The sequence below is a fragment of the Temnothorax curvispinosus genome, unplaced genomic scaffold (genome assembly GCF_003070985.1).
Source record: "Temnothorax curvispinosus isolate PA1 unplaced genomic scaffold, ASM307098v1 QBEX01006326.1, whole genome shotgun sequence".
Classification (NCBI taxonomy): Eukaryota; Metazoa; Arthropoda; class Insecta; order Hymenoptera; family Formicidae; genus Temnothorax; species Temnothorax curvispinosus.
In genome coordinates, this window is record NW_020216106.1 from 1,327,711 (window position 1) to 1,354,958 (window position 27,248).

Sequence of the window (27,248 nt, forward strand, 5' to 3'; positions counted from 1 at the left end):
GATCCGATCCGATCCGAACCGATCGTGAGAGGATCGCCAGCCGCTACGTTTTACTGCCTCACATTTACTACTACGCGGGACTAGCACATACTGGCTGACCGTCGGCCTGGCGAGAAGAAGGCCTTTTCTTTCTCTCTCTCTTTCGCGAGGTTTCCACCATAAAGCCGAACTGGAGTTCCCCTTCCCCCCGCCCCACGAGCGCGCGACAATTCAGTGGAAGAAAGTAGGCTTCGCCTGACCCTTCTTATTCCGTGAATCGACTTCACTATTACTCGCTACGAAAAAAAGACCCCGCCGATCGCGCCGACGTGCTTTCCACCTCGTGGAAAGTTACGCGTGATGTTAAACTGCGCGCCGGTAAACGCGATCTCGCGTCCACGCGTGCGTTACGCGGAACTATCTAAATTTAAACATCCACGCGAAGATCGCCGCGTCCGTTCACCGTGAGCTGGACTCACGAATTTTTCCCCGATAACGAGAGCGCCATGCGGCGCGCAGCCTCGCGGCCTCGTTAATTTGCGACAATTAATGGTAACGAATTCCGCGGCGTACCATTTCTGTAAAGGATTAAGGAATGCTGATTTCGTTCGGTGAACATTGCGATCTCGATTTTCCGTGTTCAGTTTCTTTCGGCGCGTTACAGCGTTTAACGGGATATTGGGAGAAAGCAAAATTTTCGAGAAGATGATACAGCATTACTTCTTAATCTGAAAATTATTTAGCTTTTTTTTCTTTTATTTCATTATTTATTTCTCATATTTTTGTGTTTTTACTTTAGTGGGAAGAGATTGCAATACGTAGTGGGCTTCTCAATTAGCGGTTCATTCTATCTTTCTATATGTTATATTTTGTCACGAAACTAGTTTATCGTCATGTTAATGTTCAGATATTTTCATTTCAAAATTAACAGCGAAGTTGCCGCTTCGCAACTGAAACTACATCCACGTATTGGATTTGCCAAAGTTGCTGTCGTTACACGCTGCGCCGGCTACTATTATTTTGATATAATTCCGCAAAGCGGAAGGGACATTGAATATTCTGCAGAAATTTCAACAAGATAACTTGGGGAAACCAACCGAGTCGCGCGGTTAATTTACTCTTTTACAATTACAAGACTTGTAACCGCGTACATGCCATGCAGGAATTTTCGACTTCGAATTAGTTGAATCTTGCATCAAAGAGATTGCCCTTTCTTCTAACATACGTGTCAACTTCAAATAGCATGCGAAAGTATCTTATGACTTTTGTAAAAGCGAGAAAGGAGGCACAGAGAGAGAGAGAGAGGAAGCGATCGTAAAGAATATCGTTGGAAATAAATGTGCGTAATAAAAAAAAGAGCGTAATAAAAAGAGGTCGACAGAAGTGCGTTATCGCGAAAATTCGATTCTCTCTTGCGAGTGGCGATTCTTTGAATGTCACAAGATAATTATCGTAAATTAAACTGCGAGGTGCTAGTGGACGCGGATACTGCCGCGGAAAGTCGTAGAGAAGACTCTTCCGTCGCTCATAAACCGTTCGTAACGGCGCGCAAGTTGCGAGTGTTTCAAAGATAGTGGATAAGGAAGCCAGCGGGGCAGACTCATATTCGACAAACGGTCATGTAACCAACTCGCATTGTTAGCGCGTCTGCTATCGGCGTCGGTCGGCTTTTGAGCAATAGCAGTAGGTTAATTAGCGTGGTCCCCCGTGAAATTTATGTAATAACCAGGCTCTCGTTCTTGTTGGTGCATGAAGCGTTGACGCAATAGAAGATGGATATCATAGGCGAGCCTGGGATTCGCATTTTCTCGCGAATCCAGAAACGTTCATTAAAATTCGGCGTCATTGGCGCAATCGCGTGACGCCAAAATGCGTAGTCTGTAATTTCGTACATGATGCAAACGTACCCAAAGTAAACATCTTGGAGAAAGTTAATCTCTAAATGATATTTTTTTAATAAAAAGTACGAAAATATTCTCTTTTTTTACATCTATGGCATCGGATGTTTTGCGAACAGCCGTTTCCCGATATTATTAATTTTATAAAGGTTTTTTTTGTATGAAAAAGAAATTCTAGATATAATATTTACAATATATCTTTTCCTCTTTAATTTTTCGATTTACAAATAAAATGAAGTTGATGAAAAGCCTTTGAGGCACGCAGACACGCGCAGAGTCCTGTAATTTCATTCATCTTGTTGTTAGATATGCAATTTTATGTGCATTTCATTTTGTTACGCTTAATTAAGCGTACGAATTATGCGCGCTCTTCAATTCAAGAACATCTCGCAATTTACGCGTTTCTTTTCAGACGAGTAATAACGTAAAAGCGGCGCTTCTCTCGTCTGGGACGTCGCATATGCAGCCGCAAATGGCAGACACTTTATAATCATTAGCGTGAAATTCGATTCTTAGCCAAGTGACGACGTGATAGCCGGAGAGCGTCTACGATCTCGTCCTGCGAGCATGAGGACGGAGACGTCGTGGACGAGGAAGGACAGATTGCATAGACCGCGAGGTAGAGATGCGAGAAGGGGGGCACGTGTGTTATGACATAATTGCTTAAGAAAGTTCGGAATGCGAATACGCGCAGCACGCGCATACACACATACAAACACGCGTGCACATGCATCTGTAGTGGAAGTAGTCCGTGCCGTTACGTTCGTTTCGCAAAACTTGTCCGTGCTATAATCGACATCTGCTTTTTTGCTCCTTTTTATACGGAGGAGGAGATATATAATTGTATCGTTCCCCAGGGCACCGGAACGTCGGCACCTCGTCCTCTGCATTTTTACGATGCCAGTGACCTTCCCCTACTTTTCGAGCGCAGCCGAGCGGTTTCTTGTCTTTCCGCTATTCCGAAGGAAACGGCGACCGGCGACGTCCAAAACTTTTTATTTACAAATCGAAAAATTGGAAGACAAAGAATATATTGCAAATGCTGTACAACGCTGATTTTTTTTCACAAAAAGGTCATTTGGTATAAGATCAATGGTATCGGAAAGAATTGATGCAGTTCGCTACGTCGTCCACGATGCCAAAAATAAAAGAGAGTAGCAGTTTCCTTTTGTACTTTTTACTTGATAAATATTATTTAGAAGCTAGCTTTCTCTAAGATTTTTACTTTCGGTACGTGAAATTATATTTATGTCTTCAATTGCCGACGAGTATAATGAGACTTAAAGACTCGTGCGAGATTTTACAGTTTCCGTAATTTTCCTTTTCCCCACGTCATGATTGCTATTAGTGAACGCATCATTTAAGACCCATATAGCTATCCCCGGAGAAAATGTACGAATTACTTTCGCGCGGGAAAAAAATCGCCCACGTCACACCGGTACGATATCTTTATCGAGAATATTTTATTGCTGCACTTTAGCCGCAATGCTAAAATTAACGTAGAGTGTTTCTCATCGGATTTCATCCGCTATCCAATCTCGTTTTATTGGGCAACACCGAGGTACGTGATTATCCGGTAAAACGCGTTCATTTTCGTTTCCGGTTCAAGACGACCGGTTCGCAGGCTCGGATCGCGGCACGCGTGAAACGGGGCTTGCAGAGGGAAAGGGCAAAACCGGCCGAACTATATTCCACGGGCCGTTGCTCCTCGTAACCGGCCCCGACCGCCGCGCTGGCCGGCCGTCGTAACCGCCGTTTCGTGCGCCAAAGTGCACGGTTGCGGTGCAACATAATTAAGCTGGGCTTATGGTGTTACAGTGCCGATCTGTTCCGGCGTGAACCTCGCGGTTCGCCGACGAATGATTCGCAAACGGTCGTAAATCGCGTTCGAGCGCACCATGATTTTCACTTAAGAGAGCGTTACAAATTATGAGTCGATTTCGTGTCATAATCGTTGGCCGACTGAAAAAAAAAGAAATAGATAAACGTGCAATAATTCACGCCGCGATTTCGCGCGCGCGAATGAAACCCGATTTACCTTCGTATTTTTATAGTCTTAACTTAGTATTTTTATAACCTCCTATTACTTTTCGAATCTCGCCTCAAGGACGTATCGGATGAGATGTGTACTTAGAATGTAGGTCGATATTTTGAGCCGCAAACAGTTCAGTCATTAACTTTTATCATAGCATAAAATTAAGATTATTTATCAGAGAAGCTTAATTATTTATATTCGATTCTGATTAAAAGAAGGATAATTAATATTAATGTACTTGTTTAAAATATGTTTTCTCCAAATTAATGTCATATAATGTCATGGATATTAAATTGATTCTCAATATCCCTCTGTCGAGACATATCATGTCTTAAAATTGGTCTTAGCTGAGTTTCTCAGCAGAAACGTTATAAATACGGGTCTTATATTCACGTCAAAACAACCCATAGAGTTAGCTTTTACACCATTTATCTAACGGATCTGCATACTGACTCATTTCAGAGTCTTGCCCATCTTATCGACATGAATAAATTAAATACTCGGTTGAAGAAGATAAGAAGTTCTTTAATAAAAAAGAGCTTAAAGAGAGCAATATTGTATGTTTAGTGTTTATTTAAACGCCGTAATTAAATTTTATAAGAAATCTACAATTCTAAACTAAACGCTGAAGAGGTGCGCATAAAATTATATTACGGTAAAAAATAGATGTAGAACGGAATATCATATAAGCCGAAAATTTTTAATTATGCTCAGTGGAAGTATTTAACTGTCATTTATGCAACTCTTCACAATTTAAATTACGCATTTTAATTGTAAACGAGGAATTACAGTCGCAGAGACGATGAAAAGCGCTTGTGAAATGTACTTGTTACAAGATACACCACCAAGTTTCGGGTTAACTGTTGCGAATATCCGGGAAAAGCGTATCACTTTGAAGCAAAAGCTTGGATGTCCAGCGTGTCGATGATCACGATGAACAAATTGACACCAACTCACGCTTCTGGTATTCACACGCAGCTTTCCGCTGTTCTCTCTTGATATCCGATTGTCAAAACGACCAGTGATACTTTTAGGGTCAAATTTGATTTGCAAAACATTCGCTCGAGCTCTTCTTACTGACATAAAAACGTTCGCGATTCACAAAAGAATTGGGCATTTATTAATGTATATTACTATTACATTTATTTCAAGATTATTGAATTGCGAGAAACCAAATTTAAATATCAAGATTACGTTACGAAAATACTATATATTTATTCTCGTGATCCATTTATGTAACTATATAATGTCAATATGTTACGTAACTATATTATGTAAATATATGTCACATTGCAAAATTGATTTTTAGCTGAATTTATTAACAGAATTAATTATAAACATGAGTGTGTAACTTCTTATTTTTTTTTTTTTTAAGAGAAAGATATTGCCGCTATTAAGCCGTGTAAAATTCTAGTTGCGCGAATTGCATTAAAAAGTCCTTTTATTTTTTGGTCGCTCTTCTTAAGAAAAACTTTCTGAGGAAAACTTTATTAAATCGTACATTAGGAACTGAAGTTTCACATGCCGGCAACTCCCACGTTTTCTTGAGATTTATCATAGTTGGATTAGTTACTTAATATATTGTTGCGCTGCAACGAACATATAAAGATTTACGAACACATAATTCTATCAACGCATATTTAAGTTTTTAAGTAAAGAAGCGATTACCTAAAAAGGGAAGAAATTTAAATTTTATTACTTTTATGGAGGTCTTTTGTATCTTCTTTTAAGACAAGGGATATTATTATCTTAATCTTTAGTTATATAGATATCAATAAATATAAAATCTTGTTTTTTTTTATGTCAGCGTCGATCTGAAATCAAGTTTTATTACTACTGAGAACAGTAAATATCAGAATAATTTTGCGCTATTCGAGAAAAATGAAAGTTTATAGTTATGCAGCTCCAGCGACATGCAGAATTGCATGGTTAAATTCTAAGAAAGTAAATAGAAAGTAAAATGAATCTATTTCAAACGCAACAATATGCTTGAAGGAAGAGAAACTTATATTTACTCATTTATCGAATGCGTAAAAAATAAACGCTTTAATGAAATATTCGCACAAATTAATGGTCGTTCCTTACGACCCGCGTAAGTCTGAAAATTTCTTATTTTTCACCAAGAAACTCGGTAGAGAGAATAAACCGAGCGCCATCCTCGTCTATTGATCGATCATCGCCGGTTCAACATGGCATCGGGGTGATATTCGCGTTTAGTCCGATCCTCGGTCCTTTAAGAAGGACGAGGATTCCTCGTGAAGATCTTTACATTCCTCGAGCATCCATGCAAGAAAACCATCAAGAAAGTAAGTCCGCTATATAGTTAATCGGATTTCTTCTTAACGACCAGCTACAGCTGGAACGTAATACGTGTGAAACGTTGACGCAGGTTATGGGGAACACCCTCGCTCGGGGGTGATAGTTTGGACAGCAACGTTGGCTAATCCGGCTTGATATTCCAATTTTTCAGGTATAAGCAGTTAAGAGCTATCTCATGGTTTGTTTTTACACGCAAATCCTATTATTTAATTAAATTAAAAATTAAGCATGAAGTGTTTATTTTGTGACGAAGTAATTAACGCAGCGTGCTACAATTTATTTATTTATTTAAACATTTATAACATGGAGTAATTAAAAGCGAGTTGTTTTTAGTGTTAGTGTTAAGTTCTTTTTCATTTACGAATTTATAATAACTGAAGTAGTTTTAAGTTAATGTCGTAATTACGAGGATTGGTAAATACTGCCGTAGGAGCTTCTCCTCAGAGAACAATTCCAGCAGGCTTGCGAAGAGAGTTGTTCCTGCAAAATGCAGAAGCGATGGCATTGTCAACACACGATGTAACCGGAAATGCTCGCCGCTATTCTATTACAAAGAGATCTATTTATTCGATCAAATGTGGTATACACGCAATTCCGTTAATTGCGTTGGTAGACTACGTCGCTCTATATATCTGATACATACTTGGGTATACTATTTCACTTGTCCGGACGGCACGATGACGAATGACAAACACAACACGTTTCAGTTGAAGGAGAGTGAGATCGACGTGAGATTAAATGCCTTCAAGAATTGCTTCATAAAGTCGAAACAGTCGACAGTAAAAATAAAAGCTGCACTCTCGAGAAGAGGCGCAAGGAGTAGAAACTTTTAATGGCGAAATATCGATGTACTTTTTGAAATAATCATCGTACGACAAAGTACACGCGTTACAGCGTTAATGATTTATCGTTTTAAGCTTCTTACTTAGACTTTGCTACCTCGGAAGGATTAAGCTAATGTTGTGGCATGACGGCATGATATGAATAATGGAATGCGCACAGAAGCATAAAAATGAAAATAAAGATACACATAAGAAATAAGTTTAAAAATGCATATCATGTCCCATAGAGATAAAGAAGGCATGAGGAATTGAATATTCGAAAAGAATCTTTTCTATTTTTGTATGCATGTATTATGATTGTAACAATGTTGATAATGATACTACACAAAATAAATTAATAAACTGTTTTATTGAAAGAAAACATTTTTAAACAATACGAGATTAATCTGTGTATATATCCCATAATATATAATTACATAGATATTAGCCGAATAATTTTGTTGTATAGCGGATGAGAAATAACAGTATTTTAATATTGTTGTAAATTTAATGTTATATAACTCTATTTTTTCAAAATATAGAACACAAATTCTTTTAGAAATTAACTTACGTCTATTTAACAGAAAATTTGATATTCCAGATATAAATCCAGTTTTACAACTTTCTCCTTAATAAAAACTACATGTATTGCGATATAATGTGATATGATCTATAAAGTTGTTATTTTTTCACTTAAACTGTGACAGCTAAAACAAAAATATGTAAAAAAGATATAAGAGACAACAGATATCTTAACTAATTAAAATATTAATCTTACTAGAATATGTGTAACGTTTATTTTAGAATATTCAGAAATAAAAAATAACGCTTACCGCTCTTTGCAAATTCAGATAAGCGTCTTTCATTCCTTTGTCATCAAGAAGTACTAAATATTCTTTAAGTTTATCCAATACTTCATCAAAGGGTGTTTTATAGATATATCCTTTAGGTATATCGTGACAATTTGCTTTGCGATAATGAAGCCACGTAACGACGAATTCGACGAAGTGACACGATAGATGTTGCGTATTTATGTTAAAAATGAGATCACAAGTACTCAGTATGCTGCAAAGATAAGGCATTAGCGTAGTTGCTTTAGTATTACAAAAGTGTAATAGAGCCACTAAACTTTGATATACCACATCTTGCGATATTGGGTGTGTCTGTAAAAAGATAGCAATTAAGTATGCTTAACTGATTGTTATCTCTTATTTAATTATTTTAGTATTCATAATTCTTAATTAATATCCCTAATTATTAAAACAAACAATACAATAAATCTTTTGATAGGAAAGTTTTTTATGCTTTTTTATTCCTATAGTTTTAAATGTAACTAACCTGTGCATGAATGGTATGGTAAACCTCATAAAGATTAATTAGATACTTATTATCGATATCGATCGTGATATCTTGCAAAACGATGGCCAATCCATCATCATTTAATGTTAAAAGTTTGCATATAAATTGCATTCCGTTTGCTATGCAGCTCGGTGATTTTCTTGCGTATGTTAACAGCTGAAGCAAGTTTTTTATTTGTACCGTCAATGGCTTTTTGCACTGAAAAACAAATTTGTCTTAAGATATTCAACAATTTTATTTAAATTTTTACACGTACAATTCATAATTATTATACCTTTACTGACGATTTCTTTTGACAATAAATAATAAACGCGAGCAGTTTTATACTAGCGGTGGATAATTGTGATCTTTCTTTCGAAAATCCGTATTTGTATAGCTGTTTCAACAGCCACAAATTATCTACATATGTTTGAAGCACTGTAATCGAAGTTAAAACATATTTTTAAATGGCAGAAACGCAAAACATCATTATTTTTATTCGAATATTTGTATTTTACCTTCAAATGTCTTGCATGACATAGCGGTATCTAACAAAATGTACGCTTGTGTTAAAATTAAAGTCATGAATTTCGTATCTGTGTTCTTCTTTAATATAATATTGACAATATTATCGGCGCTGGATATTATGAAAGCTATCGGTATCGTCGATGGTCGGATAGTATTAGCTAATTCCAGAACCGTCTCTATATGCGCGACTGCAAATGCAAATTAACGAGACTCTCTAATTGCAATATTAGATATGATCCTAATATTAATTTTAAATAAATAATAAAATATATATTTCTCTAAATATATATTTTAATAAATAGATACATATTTCTCTATATTTTAATCTATATATATTTCTCTAAAAATTTAATAGTATTAGAGTATCAACTTAGAGTATTTCTCGCAATAATCTTTCTTAGAAGGTTTATCGAATTATTTTGACAAACCATAATCTGATGAATACGATGAAAGAATATTAGGTAACAAACGCCACACAATAGCCGCGACTTCGTCCACGAGCTGTGTATTATCTTTGACCATTTGCATTAAATGATGAAGCCCTTTCACAGCAACATTAACAATAGGTTTGGGATAACCGACACGTATCACGAACTATGTGCAAGTAAATAAAAATTATTAACTATTCTCATATTTAAAAAACTCTTATTTTTACTAAAGTTATCAAATATTAATATTTAATTTATTGAAACGTTTAAAATTATCCTAAAAATATTAACAAAGGAACATTAACGAAGACGTATAATCGAAAATACTAGTTTGATGTTTTATCTCTTTTTTTCTTTCTTTTTTCGAAATAAAAAAAATAGATATTTCGCTTACCAATAAATGATGAACAACTTTGTCGCAACTGAATGATAGTGGCCTGATGTCGCCATCGGACTCTATCAGCCACAAATTTAAAACTCGGTTCAGTAAGTCTTGCGAAATGCTTGGACATTTAAGACAATAACGTACAAGATCAATATGATGGGTATAAAATTCGCTGATCTCTGAATGTTGTAAAATACTCGTCATTTGATTAACCGCGTTTTCATAACGATATACTAAATTAGGACGCGGATGAGATAGAGACGTTACCTGCGAAATCGAACGCAATTAATGCATGGCGCAAACAAGTACGAGGTAAATATGTACTCACAGCAAATAACAGCCACAGAGGTTTTAAAATCGTGACTGAAATCGGCACAGACTTCGGGAGTAGCATGATTCTAGCAATTAGCGATTCTAAGGATATCACGTCGTTTCTGAAGAATGAAATAGAAATTATAATGTTTGAATTGAAACAAGAAATAATACGAAAAAAAAAAAATATTGTTTTCATACTCTTGAGTGCCAAGAAAATGATAGTATAGCAGAATTATAAGGGCCGTCCCATCTTTTTTGTGTGCTATGGCGTCGTCCCATTTTGTCGAATCTTTCGGCAATTGAAGGAGACCTAAATGCAAAATATTTGCAAACTTTGCTCTTTCTATGGAGAATGCCGTTTTACCGAGAATACCTAGAATCCATGATAGTAATATGCAGGTGCTCCTTCGTAAATTCTCTCTGAAATGTGAAACGTTACTTCGTGATTTATGTATGCTGTTGTTCAGTGGTTTAAATATACATCTTTGAAATATAAGAGATTCTCAAACGTCAGTAATAATAATACACCCAATTTACTCTGTAATATTACAGATTTTAGAAACGATTTTTATTAAATATTTTCATAGAATGCTATGAATAGTGTATGAAGTGAGAACAATAGATCTCTCTACATATCTTTAGATTACAAAATTCTGAAAACTGATATAAAAGAAATAACATAAATGTTAAGGAAATTACAATTAAAAGCATTAAAATTATCTCGCAAGAAATAATGAAGAAATTCCTAACAAATTCAATATGCATTGAAACATTAGACTAAAAATGAATAGATTTTCTTTAATACACGAAAGTTCGAAGATATTTGAGGAAAGATATTTAAAATATTTAAATCATTAAATGTCTTGCGAGCTTGTTTTTATAACTGTGTACCTCACTGGTTTATTAAAAAAACAATTAATGATATATTTATCTATAAACCAGAATATATTCACGTTCGGCAATTGCAACGTAATTCTATTGATCATTGTCATACAGCATTAGAAATGGCGCAACTTACGAAAACTGTACGGTCAAATATAAGAAGCGCTTCAAATAACCATTGGCAGTCAAGTGGTTTGACAAGTTGTCCTTATTACAGTTGTTTAGCTGATACAAGTGGTTTAGACAAGAGATGAGATTTTTATAAAACTCGATCAAGTCGAGACGAGACAAGTCCGCGTCCTGCCAAAAAAAAATGTGTTTATTATTTATTCATTACGGTATATCATTAATAGATTTATATTATGCGATATTCTTTAATGAACGTACTTTAATGTATGGTATAAGTATATCCATCATCGTATCGTACACGCAAATTTCCAAATCGTCTTTCTTCTCGCGAATCTTAAGCTCGATCTGATTCTTTTCCCTCGAATCTTGCATGAAACAGAATCTGTCAAACGGGAAATGTTTGTAACAAAAATGGTTTCGATATCGACACTGAGAAAAAGTAGGTAATTGACGAATATCCCACCGAGAACTGCTAGCGCAAGTACTGCACAATGAATCAGCGGCGAATAAAATCGCGTTGTCGTCGTCGCTGCATTTGACAATTTTTGTCATTGACTTTAACACATTGTGACAGACGTCGATAATCTCCTCATCAGTACTATTATCAAAAACTGCTTGTTTCTGCAGGACGACATTTAACATCGTGACAGCCGCAAATTTTAGCTTATTCTTCTGCAAATCTTCGACATTCAGATTCTTCACGAAAAGTACAATTTGCTGCAGAATACAGTCCGTGTCGAAGCTCACATCTAATTTTAGCGATCTAAAAGTCATTATGATAAATGTTGGAATTTTACTATAATAATTGTAATCGCTTTAGCAAAGTATTTAATAATAGTTAAAATCATCGGTATATATTAACAAATTTACATGGAGATATAGATAATTGTTAAGTGTATAGATAATAAATAGTATTTATAAATGTATAGATAATAGATATAATGAATAAGCAATATAATTGATAAATAATGTATAATACATTAATTTATATTAAATTATATATTATAATATATAATTAATTCAATGATAAATATATAGAGGATAATACTGAAGAGATTGCGTTATGTTTTCATAGTGAACAACGGTGAGAAGAATATTACCTAACAAGTACACCGGAGACGCTCTGAATAAGTCTCTCAAACAGCGCTGAGTCTTTGAGTGATTTATTTACACAGTAACTGAGTCTCAACATTGTCTGTATAGCTATTATAGCCGCTTGATTCTCATAGAATTCTTTGTGGGCGCTCAGAATCTCGAAACACTCGAGGACGACTCTGCGAAGAAAATAGATAAAGATATCTTTCAATCGTGAAACGTGGGTGGGGATGTAAGAAATCTCGAATTTTGCAAATAACTAAATCGTTGAATTCTTCGTAGCGTAAGAAAGGAGTTGCGTACTTGATGAAATCTTCATCCGACGTCTGCATGACGTCACATATGGTGGATATCATGTCGAATCTGACGAGCTGTCCCACGACGACGCCTCTCTCAGATTCCCTCGTATCCCTCAGGAACATCAGGATCTTTTCTACGACCCAGACCTAATTTCATCGCGCAGAATCGAAAATAAAATTATAATAAGAACTATACATTTTGACGCGGAGGGGAAGCTGCTGACGTTTCAGATGCCGATTCGGGCCGATACTGACTCGTTTTCACTTCTTTCCGCTCCATTTCCGCTCGATCGTCCTCGATTCGTGCGTTACGCGTTCGCGTTACAGGTGATGAATACCGCTGTAATTTCGCTGAGTTCATACCGAATGCACGCGAGCCGAGTCGTAACGGGATCCTCAGGCTCGTTCAGATTAATAAAACGCGACCCTTTGGTCCTTTCTCGCGTGTTCGCGGCACTGATGATTAAACTCAGCGAAATTATGTCTTAATTAAGAAGAAAGTTATATACTTTATTAAGAGGAAGAGTAAGAGGAAGAGTAAGAGTAAGAAGTCGAGGGAACGTTGCTCGCGCCAGCGTTGAAGTCGGAGGCAACTTTCCCGGAAAAAGAAATATATATATTACTATGTATATAAAATGTACAATATTTTTCTCGATATTCGATCTCTCTTGTAGTCTGATTGTTACAAATATTTGCTCTCGTCAGCGTAAACGCGAAACGAGGATCGAGCGGCACGGTGAAACGCGCGGCGCATATAGTCGTGAATATAGGTTTTCTCTTGTACATATACCTGCGCGTTTCCCGACATTAATCGGTTCTTCATATGCGGCAGCATATCGTTTATGTCGCTCACGCACAAATCAAACAACGACTCCATCGCGTTGAACGGATTGTTTTCCCACAAATTACGCAGACAAATTTGCGCCTGGCTGAGAAGTTGTCGCGACGCGTGGGTGTAACGAACCGAAGTGCGTCGCTTATTCAGGCGCGCAAGGTCAATGGCTAACTTCTCGATGTTAAAAGAACGCGATTTGCGGGAGGGATGTTTGAATATGAATTTAATCGTCGGATGTTGTGATACGAGAACACGTCGCGATACAAAGTTGGACAGGAGAGAATTGGAGAGAAATGTGTGTCTTTCGTGTCTTTCCTTAACTTCGTACTGGAATATATTCTCGGGAACCCGCAGGGATGACCGCATAATCATTTGAGTTTGGGAACTCACTGATTTGACCTCGATACAATGAGTTTACACCCGTACATCATACACACGCCCATGTTTGCGTGTTTTTTTGAACGTGATGGCGCAACGAGTATCTGAAGAAAAGTAAAAGCGAAGTAATAACTTTATTAAGGAGTAGAATAAAATTAAAAAAGAGAACATGTATATCGTGTAATATTATCTCATTTGCATTAGAAATATTTTTTCAAGAAAAATGAATATTTGTGTTATTATAAATGTAAAAAATATGTAACATAATATATAATAATATAATTTTTTAATACAGTATAATATATATTATATATATTATGTTATATATTACATACAAGTTATTATTATCATATTAAATTTTTCACTTTTTTGTTAAATTCGTCCAGTTATCCCTGACGTTATTGGAATTAGATTCGATTAATTTCTCATGGAATAAAATTTCATATTTTTCACGCTGAAGAAAGGGGGAAAAAGCAAAAAGATCTAAATTCAGATCACCATCCCTGTGGAAAGCAGGACTGAACTGGATCTTTTGCCAAGTCTTGAAAATAGAAATTTTAATTAGTTGATTAAGTCTTTTTCTCTCAGATATTTATTATTATTATTAATATTATTATTGGTGAAAAAGTCGCTTTAAAGGATACACCGTTAGGTTTCGGGTTAACTGTTGCGAACATGCGCGAAAAGCGTGTCACTTTGAAGTAAAAGCTGGACGTCACAGCGCGTCGATGACCACGACGAACAAATTGACGCCAACTCGCGCATCGAATATTCTCACATGCCGGCTTTTCGCCTTTCTCTCTTGACATCCGATTGTCAAAGCGAACAGCGAAACTTTCAGGGTCAAGTTCGATTTCCGAAGCGCCCGCTCGCTCGCTCGCGCGATGAGCTCTTCTTGCTGGCGCGAAAAATTTCACGCTTCACGAAGGAATCAAGCCAGCCCGCGTCGCTCCATTTCGCCCGATGGAAGACGTACGGGCGACCGCAGATTTTCTTGTCTTTCCCAATTCGTACTTCACGCACCAGATAACTGTCGCTGCTCAATTAATTTTCTCTCCCGTGTGATTTAGGCAAAAGTTATAGAACTTTCAACATAACTCCCGTTAAATATTGTGAAATTAAGATGCTCCACAAATAACTCTCGGGAGATTACCGATACGCCGCGAAAACGTAAAATCGCCTCGCTTTCGCGGTCCGTGAGTGAAATCGTCTCGCGCGAGGACAAACGAGGGTCCGATATTTAACAAGCGTGCGATTACACGCGCGCGAGCGCAAGTAATCGTGATATTAATTAGTAAACGCGCCCGAGACGCGTTCGAGCGAGGAAACGCCACGCGACGTGACGAAGACTCTAATTCATTTTCGTTACTTTTCTTAGCTACCTCAAGAACGTACTCTAAGTAGACTAAAGAAACCGTTTATCGCGGAAGTGGGTTACGAGCGCACGATAATGCACGATTAATTAATCGAAAATAAGGCACGTAATGATGCCGCCGAGATTTCGCGTCATTCACAAAACACATCGACGCCCCACCGCGGATCGATATTCGATCTCGAATGGGTTTGAATTGCATTTAGACGCAGGGCGAGAAATAAAATTTATTTCAGAACAATTCTCAAAACGAGTTTTCCACGTTCACCGTGAAATTCCTCTCGATTATGGCTTGAAAATTCAAAATAAAATTTCTACAAGCAAAATGTTACAACAAAACGCAGATTTTAGTTGTTTTAATATGTATATACTGAACAACGTATAGGAATTACATTCCGAAACACGTTTCTAATCGTTAATCACGGTGTTCGAAAGCATTGAAAGAGATTTAAGAATAATTTTTTATTACATGCTGCACGATTTTCATATGTAGTTTATGATAAGTAGACACTATTTAGAAAAAGAGATTTGTGACAAAGAAATATCTTCTTTATATCACGAAAATTGTATAATAAGACTTTTGCTTTACTTACCTTAATATGCCGCGGTCGTTAACAAGATAATATATAAGAGGTAAAAGTAGCGTAAAGAGATTACTTATGCAACAATAACAAACATCATTTACTACAACGTTGCAATTAATGCTTTTAATAGATCTCCGTCTCTCTCCTCCCCCCCCTCCCCGTTTATACTTATTCTATAATAATCAGTTTTTTTCTTACTCTCAGTAGTGCCGCGCTACAATGATCATGAACGTCGACTGTAATAATCATGATAACAATAATCAGAATAATAATCGTGAGCCGTTGGTTGTAAAATGGCATCGGATTTTCCAATGTGTCTAAGATCCATGAGAGAGCTACGCGAGATATCTTTTTATCACCCTCGTCTGTCTCACTTCCTTGCGGAACGTTCAGGTTCCGAATCCGATTCACCGTCCGCGGATTGTCCTCAAGCCATTTTACAATCGCCCCGCTCGTGTGCAATAACGCTATCAATAATCGTACAATAAATGCATATGTGAACAGAACTGTAACTATGGAGAATACATAATATTGAGATAATCTTGCATTCGCGTCGAGTCGTCTTCGAAGTCGCGTCTTTACTACGCAGTGTAATCGCGTGCCAGGATAATTCGAGGAAAAGTCGATTTAACGTGAAAAAGATCGCGGAATGTCTCGACCTTCCCACAAACGACAGCGAAATTGAAGTCGCGGATGGAATTTCTTCGCTCGGATGACACCGCTGCAATCATTATTGCCCGCTAATTGAAAACACAACGGCGAGATCGTATTGTCGGCGTATTCCCGGAACGGGTCGCGTTTTCGCCGACGGCAGGGAGTTTTCTGTGATGTAATCTTCTTGATGCTGAGAGGCATCAAAGATATCTTCCCCGCTCTCGCGCGTCGTCAACAAGATATTGAATATTCGCGGTAATGAGACGCAACTTCGAACTCGACGACGTGAAATACGAATCAGCGATTCTCGCGATGGATGTTCGCCTCGGTTTCTCCGCACAGCTAACGCTAGACGTACTTATATTCTATGCCTCTGGTAAAATTCTCTAAGAACGCGCCGATAGAGGCACGAACGACGATAGCCCGAGTGACTACCGAGCGTCGAGATATCTTTGTAACATCGTAGAAACGCGACAATTATCGTCGTATTTTAATTGATTTCGTGGAATTTTAAAAAGCGGTGTAAACAAGAAATACGAAGTGCACTTTGAACGAATAAGATTCTATAGCTATAATAAATAACATACGCATAATGATACAATAAGAAATGTAGATTGACAGGTCACGTAGTAAGAATGAGAAGAAAATAAAGTCATTAAAATTAAAAGGGAACTTTACATTAAAGCGTATCGATATAAAACACAAACGTACTCTCTAAATCTGAATCAGTGAATACCTAGTGACTGATATCAGTGTATAAAGTATGCCTGATTCACGAAAAGTGACATACTTTACACTAATATCAGTGACTATTCACTGATTCAGATTTAGAGAGTAAAGAAACAGTTTCGCACGTTTGTATAAATTACTATGGATAAATTTGAGGAGTAACGTGCTTTATACGTATCCTTAATACGTATTAATGAATAATAATAATTACTGATCAATATTGATCGTTATTTTGAACATAGTTCGCTTTCCGATTTTCAAAGTCCCTCTATTTCTCTGCTGTCCGAAACTTTAATACGATAACGCATCGTACAATACACAATAATTAATTCTTTATACAACTCGTCATAATATACTATATAATATATATATATATATAATAATAATGATCGTACAACTAACAATTTTAATGACATTACTCATCTTCGAGCCACCGGCCAGAGACAGAATCGACGTCCTTTATGAACGTCTCGCTACGATAAACTATACGAGATTCAAATGCAAAACGTTCTTTAAGAACGTGCAACCACTCACGCGATGACAGATACGGGCGACTCGTTAAATTAACATGTTCCGCGATTCCTATTATAGATTCTATTTTACATTATTATTCATATATTTACTTATTTATTTATATATATATATATAATTTCTCTTTCTGTATTTGTTTTTTCTTTCTCTGTTTGAAAATCTCTAAGCTATATGTTATAAGGACTAGTTACACGGTAGGATTTAATTTATCTATGTGTACTCAACAAGCCAGTCTAGCTTTTCGACGCGTCACCTGCCGTGCTGATGGCGGTCAGAGCATAAAGAAACGCTTGAACACTCGGGATGATATCCGCCATCCATTTTGGTGCTGAGAAACACCTCGATTGTACGGCGAGATCGCGTCGGACATGAACTCGAACGCGCGTCTCCAAGCACTTACAGCTAAATGATCCTCTCGATCGACGTTTCGACATTCGACGCGACCGCTTAGAGTGTTTCGTCGGTCTGCTCGAAGGATGTGTGTGCCTCTCCTTGCCTTATCTCTAATGTCCTTTAGGCGATATTCTACACTGATTGGTATTTTACACCGACGTACAAGCCGCCTCGAACGATATCCGCGCGCGAGTTACGCAAAGTTCGCGCGAATGTCGTTTAAGAATAAAAATCCATTTATCGGTACAGTAATTCGATAACGCGTTTATTCCGCTTTTATTGATTTGTAAATTAAGCTGTGCCTTACGTAAAAGTCTACTTACGAGTTTTACCAAATTGACGTTACTTTAATAGCAAGCTTGGACAGATGAGAAGAACTTTTCACAACGATCGATATATATGCACACCAACTGAAGTTTTCCCGTACATTTCCGACGCGGCTCGTACATCGTCCCGCGTGTGCTTCTTATTAATATTAAAAAATACAATATACGACAATAGTAACGCTACGGTGGCGGGAACGGCGGCGACGCGGGCGAGAGTGATAATGAAGGCGAGAAACGCCGAAACGTCGATCTCGGGCTGGACTAGAGTCTTATCGTAAAAAGAAAAAAGAATGAGGGAAAATATTTCGCTTATCGAGAAAACGCGCGCTACAATCGGTTCTACTATCTTTGTCTTTGCCCTAAGTGTACGAAATGTACAAGCGGATTCGATTTTGTATCGGGAATACGAGGGGAACGGCGTAATCCGAAGAGAAAAGACCAGATCTGGACGATCCCGCAGCTTTCCCCCTTCGTGAGACTCGCCGATTATTATTGATTTATCTGTCCTGCAGCCTCCTATGCCGAACGAAACGAACCCTCAACTTCGCCGTTATTGAACTCTCGTCTCGGCGATAAACGCATTACGTCGCTATATAATTATAATAAAGTGTGTGTATGTATATAAGATATTTCGTATCGGCTACTTGCACGAGGGCGAACATCGGCAGACGGAATTGTTTACGGACTCGATCGACTTGCGCGTCGACGGGATTTCACTTGATCTGGTACCCTCTATAAGCTGTTTACAAAAAATTCTCTCCTCCGCCGGCTCCCGGATTCGGATTGATGTGAACTTTTGTGAGTCATCGCGCTCTGTGTGTATGTGCAGTGCTCTGTCCTTTTCGTTCTACTTCTGTCTCTCTCTTTCTCTCTGTCTCACGTCTCGGGTCGCACGCGAGTCCGTGAGCTCGAACGGCAAGATCGATTGGCGACGCTGGCGTGTAAATAATAGAACGAGCCGCGCCACTCTGCTGTACGCGGCTCTCGTAACAAAGGTACTCACACGGTTATCGAGGCGTTATTTTACCTATGTATATCACACTAGAATCCATGGTGTCTGCAGGCGCTTCTTCGTACGTCGGGACACACGCTGAGAGTTCCGCCCGCAGAACCCTGAAAGATAATTTGCCAATACTACCGTGGAATATCATGATTCTTGCCTTGATTAAAGATTTAAATCAGAAAAATAAATCGATCCTTTCAAATTTTTACGCTTAAACAGTTTTTTAAGCAGTTATTCCCGTAATATTCCGTAAAGCTGACATCCGAGCTTACCTGTCATTGTTTGGCGGAATGGTACCTAGCTAGCTTCATTTGCAGCGGATTTGATATCTTCATGTGAAAGGCGATGTCGTCCAGGGAAGCGTCGCGAACGTCCAATCCACCGATCGCTACGAGTTGATCACCTTTGCAGATCTTGCCGGTTTCGATGGCCTGACCGCCCGCTGTCTGTAGGTAGAAATCAATAGAACGCGCGGTGAGCGTGAACCGTCGCTTACGCTGATAGAATTATAGAATCAGACTCACTAGTTCCTTCACGTAGACTCCCTTGTTGCTCCAGAACGCGGCAAAACAGAGACCAGCTCCTTTGCCGCTTTTCTTCTGTATCTCGACCTCGTATTCCTCGGTTGGTTTCTCGTGGCGCAACACCGTCATCGTGATCTGTAAACAACGAAATCGCGTCACGCACGCTCAATCGACCGAACGAGGTCTCGTCGAGAAAATATTAGAACATAGTGACAGTCCTAGCGCCGCTTATTACATTGCAAGACTGTCTCATATCTTTTTCTCGTTTCATAAAACGAGGACAGTCATTTAACAGAGTACAAATGCTACGTACAGTCCCAGGAGCTTGCTTCAGGACTGTCTCGCGAGCTTTGTCGTGCTCTATCTCCAGAAAGCTATCGCTGCCTATGCTGAGAATCTGATCGCCTGGCTGTAATCGACCATCCTTCCCAGCTGCACCTTCGGGAGATACGTCCAAAACAAATACCCCGTTCTAGAAAAAGTGTTATCTTTTATTTAATAGTGATTAAATAAGTTTAATATTGATTAATCATTAATATTTTTGAAATTAAGTGGCATCGATATATTCTATTTGCATATTCTACATTTTAACTGAATATCTCACAATTCGACAAAACAAAAATTACAAAAGACGGTGCGACGTTACGTGTCACGCGAATAGGTAAAATACTTTTAGAGATTATTAAATATACTCACACAAGGAGTGTTAGAACCACCAGCGATGTAGAAACCTATACCTTGATTCTTCTCCTTCTGAAATTCTATCGTTATTTCCTTGCCGACATCTATCTTGCATGTCTTTGGATCCTGCCGGACTTTCTTCTCTTCGGGTTCCACCGCTTCCTTGGCGGTCCCTGATATTACAGTAGCGGAAGATCAAGCATCAAACATTAAATAGATCGTGCAAAATCATAGTTTCGAGAACGAAATGCGTGCGTTATTATGAGATTTCCCGTAAATGAAAGATAGAGACTTAAATCGTTAAACTCACCCACTGCCCCACCCTTTTGCGGAGTCTTCTGTGCAACCGAAATTGAAGAATCATCCTTAAGTTCCTGACCCTTAGGCTTTTCCTTCTCCTTCTGTTCTTTATTTTCGTTAGGATTGCAAACCACTAGTTTAACGACACCTTCCGCTTTCTTCAATAACTCCGTCGCCTAAAAAAATTAATGAAGGTAGAATGTAGATAGCTCAAATGTTTAGCCCCTAGATTGGCAAGATAATTTCTTGTTTAAAGAAGAGAAAGAGAGAAAAATACGAACCTCGTCGTACGTGCGACCTAACAAGCTATCCAGATTAACGGCCAGGATCATGTCGCCCACTTGCAACCCAGCCTGAAATATCGGTCGCGTTGTAAAGTATATGAGTTCCGCTTAAAATAGGTTTCAGTACAAGGTCGTCAGTACAAGCGAAAATTACCTGTTCTGCGGCACTGCCTTCTTGAATGTCGGACACGAAGATACCTTGTCCTACAGCCAGATGTTTCCCTTCGATAATCATTATGCCAAGGCCGTATTGACTCTACGAACGATCAATTAGCAATTAATATTAGAAAGTAAGATTGTGCAAAATATCGATCGCTCAATTGCGGTAATTCCAGACACTCACCTTCTTCACTCGTACGTCACGGACTCCCTTGTACTTCTTGAAGTCTATATAAACCTGTAACACATGAGACATAGTCCATCGGTTCATATCTCGAAAGAATCTCTTTTATTCTATTTATGAAAGTTTTAAGATTGTAAGTTTCGCAACAATTCTCTTTTCGAAGATATAATTTTAATGTAGATCAATCAAAATTCAGCATTCTAAGAAGTAGTTATTTCTTTTTGCACGGTGAAAAAAGATTAGTTTTAAAAAGTTAGAATCTTTTTTAATTTCAAACTTATTAGATACTTATGTTACATGTTTTTTCGCAAGAAATGAGTTTATCGCATGATCTCGACATTCTGTATGATTTAAATATATATACATCGATGTGGGTGTGTGCTGTGAATAGATCTCTCAGTATTTTATCTTTTTTCCGATAATATTATCTAACATTGTTATTCATATCGGCAAAGTTTATTATCGGTTATTCATGTTTTCATTAAAATAATTATGCAACATTTCTTTTCCTCGCAATTGCTGTTCAATTAATTGCAACGCATCGAATGTATTATGCAACGCTCAATTGCTTTTCGTTGCGTTCGATTTATTGTTTTATGAGTACTACAGCCGGTTTTGCACGATGAAAATAAAAAACGGTAGACGCCGCGAATTGACTTACGTCATCCAAGGTTGGTGGAAATTGGACTATCGGCTTTACGGCGATGTCGTCGACAGCCTTCGATCGTCTGCAACCGGGACAGGGGAAATCCGTTTATAGTTTTAATGAATTTTGTTATACATGTCGTCTCTACGTCACGCTACATTGCGGAAAAAGCTCTGGTATCTCACCGATAAACGATGATTTTGAAGAGAGTACCGGGCATGCCTTTGATAAGCGCGGAAGCGTTCAGATGACATCGTCCTTGCAATGCGCAGCCGTTTATCTAAGTGGAACAGAAAATAATATTTTATTCGTTTTCAATGTTTACCATGTTACATAACGAAATGAAACACGTAACAAAACGCGACTTGTGACATTCCAGCTAACACATAAATGCAAATTTTTTTAATTATCCGGATGTGCGATATAAAGATAAAAAAATAATTTTAATAAAAATGAAATAAATGCTTGCGCGCACATTCGTATATGATTTCATTTTTCTAATATTTTCTTGACTTACAGACTGACTGTCAAAGTATCACATAATTTCTACGTTACACATACTTGAAACTCTAAGTATACATTACTTTAATTATAAATGTCAAAGTCCTCTCGCAAAATTTGGATTAAAGAATTTTTTCTCTTCATCTATCATATTAAGCGTAATAGAGATACATTCGTTGTTTTTCGGCTTAGCGAATACACATTCTAGGCGAAAGCATCCTGTGCTGTTATTTTCTCGAGAAAACCCGCAGCGCGCAACGTCGCGACGGGCGAGTTAAACGGATTATAGACGGCGCGTGAAACGAAGGTTAAACAACCTGACGACGTGGGGAACCGCGGTCGTAAATGGCACGTCGTAAAAACGCGGGAAGAGAGAGAGGAGAGAAGAGTAAAATACTCACCTCCAATATCTCGTCGCCGATGAGAAGCCCGCCGTTCTTGTAAGCTGCACCCTTCGGATTGAGACCGCAGACGAACACCGCCATTCGGTTTCTGTCCTTATGTCCCGCCAGAGAGATGCCCAATCCCCTCCTGTCCTTCTCGAGGGTGACCATCACGACCTTATGCCCGAGATTCTGGTATTTCTTCTGTATTTTCACTGCAAAATAAAAGGACATTTTGCGTTGTAGAGATCAGTCGGCCAACGTGTACCATCCGATGCGCACACGTTGGATTTTACGCATGTGCTTTTTTAGTGACATAATCAGTCATCTTTCAGATCGATCATGGGATCGATTGATTGATTGGAGAGATAATAAAATTGTATTTCTCTATTAGAGGCTGCCAAACGTGACGGAGCGATCATATGGAATGAATATCGATCTCTTCTGTGACGTAAATAGCATATAAATATCTGCAATTCCCAATTGTTTCTGAACCGCGGTCTACATTTAGCAGTCGTCGTGTAACTCACTGATCGTGTAGCCGAACTCGTCCTCTTGCTCCGGATCCGCTTCGATCTCCGACTTCGTGCGTTTCACGTTTCCGGCGCTTTTCCGCGAGATCTAGGCAAGTGATTTTTACAGCGTGTTATATCGTAGCGCGAGAGAGAGAGAGTCGCGGAAGCATCGACTTTCGCTCGGTTACCTCGATGCCGCTCTTTGTGTAGACATTTCCCTCTAGCATACGCGTGTCTTCCTCGTCTGAGCTCTCGTCCGAGGAATACTTGGGCTTCGAGGCAGGCTGCGCGACGGCGGAGGACGCGTGATCCTCCCGTTCCTCGCTGACCTCGCGAAGGATACCCGGATTCACGGGTGGCGACGGGGCTGTTTTCCGAATTGACTTCTTCATGGAGGATCTGAGAGACAATGCGCGCTTTTGAGTCAGGAAAAATCAAGGCATTCTGATGCCGACCTCTCGTATCGCGCGGAACACTTGCGGATGAGAGATAAGCGATAGGAAAAAAATGCGCATTTTTTAACGAATATTCGTGTCTATTATACAAACTTCTAAGTTCTTTATAATGTACTTGTGTATAATTGTGATAATTTCCTAAAGAGCTTAGGTGAAATTGAGAGAGAATGAAAATGAAGTTCACAATTTCTCTCTATAATTATACCTTCGGGAACCAGAAGCCGAGCCATCCGAACTTTTCGAGCTTTGCCTGTGAGTATCTCCGCGTGAAACGCCGTCCCCGAGTCCTGGCTACGCAACAAATAAATTGACATTTTCAGAAGTGGATCATTAAAATCTCTTTTTATATCAATAAAATATCATCCATGTGTCGTTATAAACTACATCAATAAAAGTGAGATTTATTGTGTGGAGATATTCTCGCGTGGATGATGTGCTTAGTAAAATTATAACTGCGTGATCGTGAAGAAACCGTCTGGATGCAAATGTCGAAAGGCATAAACTATTTATGCAAAATAAATGTTGGCGAATAAAGATGCGAATTGATTGTTGTAGGCCGGGCTTAAAATTCACACGTGCAGCGAGTAGGTACGATTATCCTCGTAACGGTGAAGTCTGCATTCATTTAATTAGGGCAGAAATACACTTTACCGTCGCGAAAAAACTGTAGTCGGCGATTCAATTAAAGAAATTAATTAGCGCGGAACTCCAAGCCTTGCGACGCGCGGCACTTCTCTCGCGCCATTTTGCCAATTAATGCAGCAATTGTGTTTGTCCCTTATGCAGAAGGCTGAGGGAAAACATCGCGCATCGCAATTTTTTTAATTGATTGTCATGAACGATCATATAAATTGCTATAGTCAATTCTACGATACTCATGTAGGTATCCAATGCGCGACAAGATAATCATCTGTCAAACATTTCATTGAAGCTTCGACAATTTAATTCATTGTGAGACTTTTTGACGTTTGCTGAATCCAGAAATGTTTGATAAAACTTTTATAAAATTTTTATGAATAGAACCATCACGAATAATCTTATTTAACACGTACGTACGCACACGACGATAAGCACTGTTAATTACTGTTATTCAGATATCGTTATTATGCACGTGAACACTCGAGAGTGCAAAATTCGAATTGAGAAGGTATATATAACGTATATAAGAAAACCGACCTGTATTACTTCCGGCGTGATGGATCTCGCGGGCGAAACCGGCGGTGGTTTATGGCGAAAGGAGGCCGTCGGCGTTCCAGGACTGACGCCGGAAGACGACGATGTATGACTCTTGACAGTCTGCCTTCGGGCTTTGGTATCCCTTTCCTCCTGGACGGCGCCGCCGTGCTCTGGGCTCTACAACAACAATTACGAGATTCTCTCTTCCACTTTGAAATCTTCGAGTTACGCGCGAGCCAACTTAAATTAAAGCGAACGTTGCTTATTCTGTCGAAATGTATTCCGTGGCATTTTAATACTTTAACATAAGCTTATATTGATATGATATATAAAATTTTCACTTGTCACGCAGTGTTATTAATTCTGCTTTCACCAAGCTCGAGCAATAAAATATTAATAAAACAAAAGGTGGATGAACTTTAATGTATTGCTGCAGTGTTTTCAACATTTTAATTGCAAAATAGAACACGCACAACAGAAAAAGCTCGATGACTTTAAAAAGAGAGGAAATTGAAGTACCACCACCACCACAGAGCAAGAGGGAAATATATGGTGCAGATAATCTCGCGGAGTTGTTTGAAAGAGATCCATACTTATTTTAGCAACGAGATAAACTGAGCAGACTGTCGAGATAAACCGGTCGGAATGAATTAGTACAACGAAAATATTTGCCGAACGTCTTGAATTGTTGCCAAAGTAACTGCAATTGAGCGAGTTTAATTCCGTAAAACAGACTGCGTGCGATGTCCTTTATTTCTTTTTCATGTTTAAAGAAGAATATCGATTATTTTGAGAAAGTTACAATTTTCTCCTGAGTATAACACATAAGTCGATATATAAAACGATAAGTAGTTATACGTAGAACTACGCTGTTAGAACGCGATGGCAATTCTCGTAATAAATAATATGAACATCTGTGCGAAAATGTTGGCTATAAAAATGATTTATATATCCCATGTGCAGAACTCTGTTTCATGTTTTCTTGCTTTTTTTTAACGCGTGCATTTTTCGAAATAATCGACTGAAATATGCGGGTGAGGAGTATTCCACTGGCTGGATGTAACAGGAGCGAAAAAGCGTCTAGTTTCGATAAATTCGATGCAAATCAAATTAAACACGATGTAATAAATTTTTATCAAAAACGCAAAAATATTACTTCACATTTACGATATTTTCACTCGAATTTGTAGCTTTTCTGCAATAATGCAAACAATTCGTACAACTTATATTTGCTGATTATCTCATTGTTGTTCGAGATGAAAGTACGCCATGGAAGAACGCTTTTATGAACACCAGAGAATAATTAAAGCCGAATATAGCACGTGGACCAATCGCCAGATTAAACAAAACCGGTCAGCCTTGACTCTCGCCAACACGGAGTGTTTATTAAATTTCCATATCTTTCTTCACTGATCGATCGCAGGCAAAATACGACACAGGTTGGCTCGCTTCCGTAGCTTCTGGTATTACTTGGAATATTCAATTCCGCTCTTCCGATACTGAACCTTCCGACGGTGCCGCTCGTAATTTATACCGTGAGTCAAAGTAAACTCGGTTTACGATACGATTTACGATTGCGTACGTACACACACGTTTCTCGCGAGCGCGATGCATCAGGTGCATCGCGCAATCTCGCGCGGAGATGCGCTGACGAGAGTTAAAGAGACCGGCGCGCGCGTATTCGTGGATCGCATCGCGCGATCGTCGGATCGGACGAGGAGTATCTCGATCTGTGTGTATCCGTGATAACGTACGACGAAGGTGACGCATTTGCGTCCAAAGAATCGGTGCATCGCGACGCCTCGTGACGACTGAGCCGAGTGCGGAGTGACATCGGGTAAACCGCCGTCGACCAGGCGGTTTCGTGCACGAAACTGAAGTTCCCGCGAGCGAGGGCGAGAGAGGTCGGCGAACGGGGGATGGCGTTCATACAGGGGAGGAGAGGTGGGCTCGTCGATGGTCCATGGTGTTGATGATGGGCGCGCTCGGTTGCAACGAGGTGAACCACTCTTTCCAGTGGACCGCATCAACCCCTCCGACTCTCGCTGGCGATCAGACAAGCGCAACTCTTCTCTCGCTCTCTTGCCTATTCTCCCTTCAGTTCCTCATAAAAAAGGGAGAAATATGCGTTCGATTGAGAAGCACAAGAGATTATTACCACAATTAGAGATCACTCTTATTCAT

At 38.7% G+C, this 27,248-nt stretch overlaps 3 protein-coding genes across 10 annotated transcripts in view; 1 reads left to right on the forward strand and 2 right to left on the reverse strand.

Annotated features, from left to right (window-relative positions):
- The window catches only part of LOC112455765, a 169,427-nt gene that overhangs the window by 44,103 nt on the left and 98,076 nt on the right, over positions 1–27,248 (forward strand). The gene's annotated exons all lie outside the window — the stretch shown is intronic.
- LOC112455767 lies at positions 7,559–13,721 on the reverse strand. Its single transcript, XM_025017925.1, has 15 exons — positions 13,242–13,721; positions 12,456–12,598; positions 12,158–12,331; positions 11,521–11,820; positions 11,316–11,439; positions 11,065–11,228; positions 10,245–10,466; positions 10,060–10,165; positions 9,741–9,998; positions 9,347–9,512; positions 8,909–9,106; positions 8,686–8,828; positions 8,391–8,609; positions 7,886–8,215; positions 7,559–7,759 (listed from the first exon to the last, which is right to left on the reverse strand). The coding sequence occupies exons 1-15, from the start codon at positions 13,656–13,658 to the stop codon at positions 7,742–7,744; spliced, it is 2,982 nt and encodes a 993-aa protein (XP_024873693.1). The 5' UTR covers positions 13,659–13,721; the 3' UTR covers positions 7,559–7,741.
- The window catches only part of LOC112455763, a 90,370-nt gene continuing 80,104 nt past the window's right edge, over positions 16,983–27,248 (reverse strand). For both annotated transcript variants that reach the window (XM_025017912.1, XM_025017911.1), the window contains exons 24-39: positions 25,065–25,241; positions 24,094–24,179; positions 23,622–23,832; positions 23,449–23,539; positions 22,937–23,133; positions 22,220–22,314; positions 22,050–22,116; positions 21,389–21,442; positions 21,200–21,301; positions 21,043–21,114; positions 20,772–20,937; positions 20,477–20,634; positions 20,094–20,252; positions 19,781–19,915; positions 19,529–19,702; positions 16,983–19,366 (exon numbers count right to left, since the gene is read on the reverse strand). In XM_025017912.1, coding sequence (XP_024873680.1) covers positions 19,532–19,702; positions 19,781–19,915; positions 20,094–20,252; positions 20,477–20,634; positions 20,772–20,937; positions 21,043–21,114; positions 21,200–21,301; positions 21,389–21,442; positions 22,050–22,116; positions 22,220–22,314; positions 22,937–23,133; positions 23,449–23,539; positions 23,622–23,832; positions 24,094–24,179; positions 25,065–25,241 — 1,941 coding nt within the window. In that variant the 3' untranslated portion in view covers positions 16,983–19,366; positions 19,529–19,531. The remainder of the gene's footprint in view (positions 19,367–19,528; positions 19,703–19,780; positions 19,916–20,093; positions 20,253–20,476; positions 20,635–20,771; positions 20,938–21,042; positions 21,115–21,199; positions 21,302–21,388; positions 21,443–22,049; positions 22,117–22,219; positions 22,315–22,936; positions 23,134–23,448; positions 23,540–23,621; positions 23,833–24,093; positions 24,180–25,064; positions 25,242–27,248) is intronic.